Raw genomic sequence first — 7,595 nt, 5'->3', positions numbered from 1 at the left:
CGGCGGCGGCGAGGCGAGGACATGGCGCGGGGCCGGCGCGGGCCCGGCTGAGCGGCCGCTGCCCGCTGCCCGCGGGGCCGGCGGAGCGGGCGGCCTCGGGCCGCGGCGGCGCTGCCCCGGCGCGGCCGCCGCCCCCATGAGTGCATGAGGAGCGGCCGCGGCGCCCGTCGATGCCTCGCCAGGGAGCCGGGTGCCTGCGCCATGAACCCCGAGATGGCGATGGAGCCGCTGGGCAGCCTGCACGGGGCGGCCGGCCATGAGCCGGAGCTGATGGGCAGCCCCAGCCCCCACCACGGCGGCCGCGGCGCCGGGCCGCTCCGGGTGCCTCCCCCCCCCCCGCCGCCGCCCCCGCCGCCGCCGCCGCCGCCGCCGCCGCCGCACCAGGAGCTGGCCCCCGCCGCCGCCCGGCCGGCCATGGTGTCCAGCATGGCCTCGCTGCTGGACGGCGCCGCCGAGTACCGCCCCGAGCTCTCCATCCCGCTGCACCACGCCATGAGCATGCCCTGCGAGTCCTCGCCGCCCGGCATGGGCATGAGCAGCACCTACACCACCCTGACGCCGCTCCAGCCCCTGCCGCCCATCTCCACCGTCTCCGACAAGTTCCACCACCCGCACGCCCACCCGCACGCCCACCACCACCACCACCACCAGCGCCTCTCGGGCAACGTCAGCGGCAGCTTCGCCCTCATGCGGGACGAGCGCGGGCTGCCCGCCGTCAACAACCTCTACGGGCCCTACAAGGAGATGCCCGGCATGGGGCAGAGCCTCTCGCCGCTGGGCAACGGGCTGGGGCCCCTCCACAACGCCCAGCAGGGCCTCCACGGCTACGGGCCGCCCGGCCACGAGAAGATGCTCAGCCCCAACTTCGACGCCCACGCGGCCATGCTGGCGCGGGGGGACCAGCACCTCTCCCGGGGGCTGGGGACGCCCCCCGCCATGATGCCCCACCTGAACGGCATGCACCACCCCGCGCACCCGGGCCACCCGCCGCCCCACGGGCCCGCGCTGCCCGCCGGCCGGGAGCGGCCGCCCTCCTCCTCCTCCGGCTCGCAGGTGAGCGGCTCGGGGCAGCTTGAGGAGATCAACACCAAAGAAGTGGCACAAAGGATCACGGCGGAGCTGAAGCGCTACAGCATCCCGCAGGCCATCTTCGCCCAGCGGGTGCTGTGCCGCTCTCAGGGGACCCTCTCGGACTTGCTGCGGAACCCTAAGCCTTGGAGTAAACTCAAGTCCGGCCGGGAGACCTTCCGGAGGATGTGGAAGTGGCTGCAGGAGCCGGAGTTCCAGAGGATGTCGGCCCTGCGGCTGGCAGGTACGTGCGGGCCGGCGCCCCGCGGGAGGCCGGCGGGGAAGCGGGGAGCGGAGCGCGACCCCCGGGAGCCCAGCGCCGCCCCGGCCGGCTCCGCAGGGCGCTTCCCGCCGGTGCAGGTACCGGCCCGGAGAGCCTCCCCCTTCCGCGCTCCGCCTCGCCCGCTCGCGGCGGCCGGGCGCCGGGACAAGGGCTCGGGGCCGGCTCGTCCCCCGCCTCCCCCCCAGCGCCGGCACCTGCTCGGCCCGGCCCGGAGCCGGCGGGGCTGGGGGCCGGCGGAGGGGCGCTCTTCGCCGCCGGCGGAGCCGGCGGCCGGGGCCGGCCTGGAGACCCCCCCCACCCCCGCGGGCCGCTGCCGGTCGGCGGGGCCGGGGCCGCTCTCCCGGGCCGGGGTGCTGAAGGGCGCCCTGCCGCGCCGCTCCGCGCTCTCAGCGAGCGTGCCTCACGCCGTTCCCGGGCGCACCGGGAGAGAGGCCGAGCGCTCAGCGGGCGGGGGCACCGCGTCCCCGGGGCAGGCGGGGCCGGGCGGAGCGGCGGGGGGGTGGGGGGGGGGGGCGGCAGCCCCGCGCAGCCCCGCGCAGCCCCGCGGCCCGGCCGCATTGTCCCGCGGAGGAGGCGCGGGCGCCCCCTGGCGCGGTCGCGGGGCTCCGCAGCCCCCATTGTTCTGCGGGCGCGGGGGGGGGGGCGGGCCGCGGCGGCGGGGGGGGGACAGGGGCGGCCGGCAGCGACCCCCGGCAGCGACCCCCGGCAGCGCCCGCGCCGCGCCGGGGGGAGAGGGGAGGGAGGGGGGGGGGAAGAGCCGGCGAAATCTCTCCCGGTGCGGCGGGGGACGCGCGTCCGCAGCCGCCCAGCCCCGCGGTGGCTGCCCCAGGGCAGAGCGGCGTCGGCAGAAACGCGTTCGCGACCGCTCGCTTCTCTGTCCGGCCCCACGGTAACGCAGGACTTCGGGCAGGGCCGCCCGGCGCCTGCTGTGGAACACGGGCTGTCACGCGTGTGTCTGCCCCTCCGTGGGAACTGCTCGTCTGGTGAATACGGATGTATGGTAAATGGGCGGGCTGTGGCACGGACAGACACGCGTGGACAGACGCACGGACCGCAGGCGCGGTGGTGTGTGCCCGTGTCCGGCTCGGCTCTCTGCTGCGGCAGCGAAATGGCCACGAGCGCGGTTTAGAAACGCGGGGATGTTTGTTCCGACAAGACCGTCCTTCTTTTATTTCGATCGATTCCGATCGGGACAGATGAATCCTCGCGCGTTATTGATTAGCGGAGGGCGGGTGCAGAGCGGGCTTTCCCGAAGGCCGCCCCTCGCCCCGGGGCCCGCTCTGCTGGCACCCACGGAGGGGTGCCTGAGGTCTCCGGAGAGGCGGGGGGGGGGGGGTGTCTCTGCCTGAGCTGCGCCCTCCCGGCGGCTCTTCCCCGCTCCCCGCGGTGGTGCCGTGTCGTTCCCGCCGCGGTGGTTCCGCACATCCGACGGCCCGCGAAGTGAACCGGGGCAGAGCCCTGCGTGGCTCCGCGGGCGGGGCCGGGGGCTCGGGAGGCTCCGGTGGGCTCTCGCCCCTCCTTTGTCTCCGGCGGAGACGGGGGGAACAATGCGGTTTGGCGAGAGGGGGGCGAGCCCCGGCCCCGCGGCAGCTCAGCAATTGGGGCCGGCCGGGGGCTGCCTGCAGCCCCGCACCCCACCCGCGCCGGGATCTCGCCCTCTGCCACGGGATTCCCTCTGCCACAACAAGCGTGTGCAGGGGCTCCGGGCCGCTCGTTCTCCCTCTCCCGTGTGGAGGCGGTGGGGTGCTCTCCCCCTGGCAGGGAGGTGGGCGCCGAGGGTCCCGCATGCACTGCGGGGCGGGGGGGGGGGGGGGGTGCGGCAGAGCAGGGGGACGAGGAGCCGTGATCCCTGCCCGACTTCGGCCGGAGATGCGCTGGGTTAGATAAGCACCGGCCTGGGGGCCTGTCGGAGGGTGCCAGGGCTTCCTCAAAGCGCCGCTACGGGACCTCCGTGCCCGGGTCGTGCTGCGGGGCTCGCCCGGCTCCGCAGCCCGTTTCAGAGCGCGGATGGCCGGGCCGGGAGAAGGAGGACTCGGGGCAGGGATGCTGATCTCCTCCTCGGCTCTAAGGGCGACCGTAAACTCCTCCCGTCCTTTCCAGCACCCCGTGGGGATGCGGTTCTGTATCCTCACCCAAATGAAGCTCCCGAGGTTTGCCTGCAACGGGAGCATCGGAGGAACAGAAAGGGGTTGGGGTGGGTTTTTTTTTTTTGCCGGAGCACGCGGTGATGTCGCCTTCTCAAACAAACGCGTATCTAGAGGGAAATCGATGCAGATAATGTTTAGAAGATTAAAAGAGCATTAATGCTGGCAACAGGAGCATAAACGCGTGGACCCAGTTTTCATTGATCTGGAACCTGAGCCGGCTCATTTCCAGTAATGCTGCTGGTGCTTTTCCTTCCCAGCACCGGTCCCGGGTGGGGGGGTTCCCCACGGAGCCGTACATATAGGGCAGAAGATCAGAAATCGCATTTATGCACCCGCCGGGCTACGCTGTCACCCGGTGGGTGCGTAGATGCGATTTCTGACTTCCTGCCGTGCACACGGAGATTCGCATGTATAATTCCGGGTTCCCACTTTCCCAGTTCCCCCTGAAACCATCGCAGTGATGCCTTTGCACCCAGGAGTAAAGTTTCGAGAGCGCTCGGTGGCCGAGTGAGCACGGGTTCCCCGTGGAGTGGGAGCCGGAGCGGAAAAGACCTTTGCAAATTACCGTTCCCTTCGGGAAATCGATTTTTTTTTTTTTTATTACCACGTGTGAATATGCAGCCTCATTGCCTCGGTGCTTCCTTCTTCCCCTTTACTCGCCTGCTTAAATCCCTCTGAGCAAGGGGAATAAGCCGAAAGTATTTCAGGTTTCTGAAAATCGGCCAGTTTGCCCCGCGCTCCTGTAGGTTTTCCCAAACGGGATGAGAATCTGCTGTCCTTTGAGGGAAATCCCCCCTCTCCCCGTGGGAGCTGTAGCAGTGGGGTGTGCTTATTACTTCTTTTTATTATAGAAGATATGTCATAATTATTCTATTCTATTCTGTCCTGTTCTATATTTCTTATTACTTCTGTGCTTATTATCTCTCCTTGGGAGTCTACAGAAGCCTCCCAAGCCGGCGGATGGTGCTGGGCCGTTCCCGTGCTGGAAGCACCGCCGGTGCTGCACCGCTTCGGGCAGGACGGGCCGGGAGCAGCCCGGGCGGAGGTGCGGGCAGCTCACCGTGTGAACAGGCGGTTTAGCGCGGCCTTTGGAGATCCGAGAGTAAAACGTCGTTTTGGCGTGACCGTGCGAGAGTTGCTGCGGTTGCAGCCGGGGCAAGCGGCGAGCGTCCTCCCGGGGACATCGTCGGGCTCCCCGCGGGGCAGCTGGAGCACGGACGGGGCTTCCGGGGAGCTGCCCTGGGCTTCGGACAACGCTTCTCCCGCAAAGCCAAAGGAAACGCGAGAAACCCCACCGCTCCCCGGCTTCTCGGTCTGCCTCGACGGCGGCATCACCCCCGGGGAGCTCGCCCCCAAAACGGGCTGGCGCCCCCTCTCCTGCTCCCTCCTGCCCCAGAGCAGCGGGGGCTGCGGGGCTCCGGGCAGCACCCTGGCCCCCCCCGCCCGCGGGAAGGTCTCGGTGCAGCCTTGACTGCTGCGGCCCCGTCGGGCAGTCCCTAAATTTCTGCCGGGGTGAAAAATATTAATGATCTGTGGGTGAGTCAATGGATTTATCTGCGCGGGGAGTTCAGAGGGCAGGGTTCAACTGCGGTTCAGGTTAATTGAACACGAAGCCGCGTCCCAGTGCCTGGGCTGCCCGCGGGGCGCTGAACCTCGGGGCGTTATCACCAAATCCCTGCTAGGCAAACACAGGAAGAATGCCATTAAAATAACTCCGTGCCGTATTCTCCTGCAAGCCACCGGCCTCACGCGGGTCCTGAGATGCCGGTGGGTGCAGACAGCTCGTCTCCGAGTGGCGGTGGTCGTGCCGGTGTCCCCGGCCGCGGAGCAGCCGCGGCAGCTTGGCTGCGGGCTCGGGGGGTGCCGAGCTCCTGCCGGGGTGCGACCCACCGGCATCACTGCCTGCCTCGAGCAGCCGCCGGTGGCAGCTCGCCCCGGTGCCCCGTGAGCACGGCCGGGCACGACCGGGCCAGCCCCTGCCCTGCCGGGGTCTTTACCGGTTTTCCGGGCCGGTCAGCAAAACGCTCGTACTGCTTGTTTACATTTCCCGATTGCTGAATCACGTTATTGGTGATTAAACATTTTTTGTACCAAAACACCATCAATGATTCATTTGTGCCAAACAGACGCGCTGACTTCGCCGTGTTTGTACCCCTTTGATCGCAGCGCGTTTCGAGGGGGGCGGCTGTGGCAGCCCTGCTTCCCCCTGCCCGCCCCCGCCCGCTGCCGGGGGTCTCTCTCTCCCTGCGGGTCTCTCTCCGCGGAGCCCCGGTGGGGCAGCCCCGAGGGGCACGCCGGCACCCGGGGACGTGCCCATCCACGGGCTGGCAGGGCTCGGTTTCGCGGGAGCGGTGCTCGAGGCTCCATCACGGGTCCCCGCGCGAAAGCCCCCCCCTTGCTCCGCGAGTGCTGGGGCGTGGCGGGCGAAGCCACTCCGGTCCTCGACCGCCCTCCCCGCGGCGTCTGGTCCCCGGAGCGCAGCCCGAGTCTGCGGCCCTCGCTCCCCTTCCTCCCCTTCCCGGGCATGCGGTGCCCGGCCGGGAGGTGGTCCCTCGGGCAGGGACAAGCTCTGCTCACACCGCACACACCCTCCCCCCCGTGACCTCTGCCTGCCGTGGGTGCAGGGCGGGTCTCGCCACGCAGAGAGGCTCGGGGCGCTCCTGTGCGCCGGGGAGCGGGCCGGCTCTGGCCTCCCTCCGGGAGGTGCGGCACCGACCCACGCGGGACGGGCGGGGAGCGGAGCCGGCGGGGCGGCGGCACCGTCAGCACCACGGACAGCGGCGGGGAGCGCAGGGGCGGGGGAGCGGGTTGTGGGGGCGGGGGGAGCGGGGGGAGCGGGGGGGCTGGTGGGGTGGGGGAGCGGGATGAGGGGGCGGGGGGAGCGGGGGGAGCGGGGGGGCTGGAGGGGTGGGGGAGCGGGATGAGGGGGCGGGGGGAGCGGGGGGGCTGGAGGGGTGGGGGGGATGGGGGGGGTGAGGGGAGCGGGGGGGCTGGAGGGGTGGGGGAGCGGGGGGATGGAGGGGGGGGGGTGGGGGGGCGGGGGGGCTGGAGGGGTGGGGGGGATGGGGGGGTGAGGGGAGCGGGGGGGATGGAGGGGTGGGGGAGCGGGATGAGAGGGGTGGGGGGGGTGAGGGAGCAGGGGGGATGGAGGGGTGGGGGGGATGGAGGGGTGAGGGGAGTGGCAGAGGGATGGGGAGAGCAGGGGGGATGGAGGGGTGAGGAGAGCAGGGGGGATGGAGGGGTGGGGGGGATGGAGGGGTGAGGAGAGCAGGGGGGATGGAGGGGTGGGGGGGGTGGAGGTGAAGTGGGGGGCCATAACGGCAGAGCGGAGCGGGGGCCCGTGGCTCCACACCCCACCACGCCAGGGCCACACGGGTGCCGTGGGCCCCACGGTGCCCTTCAGCCCTCCCGCAGCCGCTGACCGCGAGGGGAGGGCTGCGTACAGGCGGGCTGCTCTTGTCCGTCCGTCCTTGTCCGTCCGTCCGTGCTGTGCCTCTCTGTGCTGTCCCTGATGCTGCTTTCTCTGGATTTTGAGACTCTTTTGTTGTCTGTAGATACAGCTGAAAATTAAGGCGTAATAACATCTGTATCAAGTGCGTTATCTATATAAAACTATTTCTTAGCGTTGAACAGGTACATAAAGATTCTCTGAAAGGTGCTTAGTGGCTTGAAATATTAGCACTCTCTTCAGATATAGATTAGTGGTTATGTTTGAACAATCCATGCGGTAAATTGTGGTGCTGGGTGATAAATTATATTTCTCATGTACCTACTTTCTGAAATAATATCCTGCCCTATCTTTTTGTTCCACATTATTCCTGAAGACACTGGAGACATTTCTGCTCTGCAGAAATTTGAATACCATTTTTGTTAAGCAACCAGTTTCTTGATTGGTTGATAAAGATAAATCCGACCACATTTGTCATTAAATGCTTTTCTATATTTTTTTCCTCTACTTTTTTTAAGAAACAATTAGTCTGTCAACATGTGTTACTCATTCTGAGCTTTTCCAATCTGTTCTTCACTATTTCCTTATTAGATTTTTCCCAGCATCTTTTTTTTCCCAGTATATCTTGGCTGTCACCATTTGAACTGAA

At 68.0% G+C, this 7,595-nt stretch overlaps 1 protein-coding gene across 5 annotated transcripts in view; it reads left to right on the top strand.

The window, feature by feature from the left end:
* ONECUT2 (one cut homeobox 2) overlaps positions 1-7,595 on the top strand; it is a 36,479-nt gene continuing 28,884 nt past the window's right edge. For all 5 annotated transcript variants that reach the window (XM_054809803.1, XM_054809802.1, XM_054809801.1 and 2 more), the window contains exon 1: positions 1-1,312. In XM_054809803.1, the coding sequence (XP_054665778.1) occupies positions 145-1,312 (1,168 nt within the window). In that variant the 5' untranslated portion in view covers positions 1-144. The remainder of the gene's footprint in view (positions 1,313-7,595) is intronic.

This window comes from Grus americana, chromosome Z (assembly GCF_028858705.1).
Source record: "Grus americana isolate bGruAme1 chromosome Z, bGruAme1.mat, whole genome shotgun sequence".
NCBI lineage: Eukaryota > Metazoa > Chordata > Aves > Gruiformes > Gruidae > Grus > Grus americana.
This window is presented reverse-complemented; position numbering and strand designations above follow the sequence as displayed.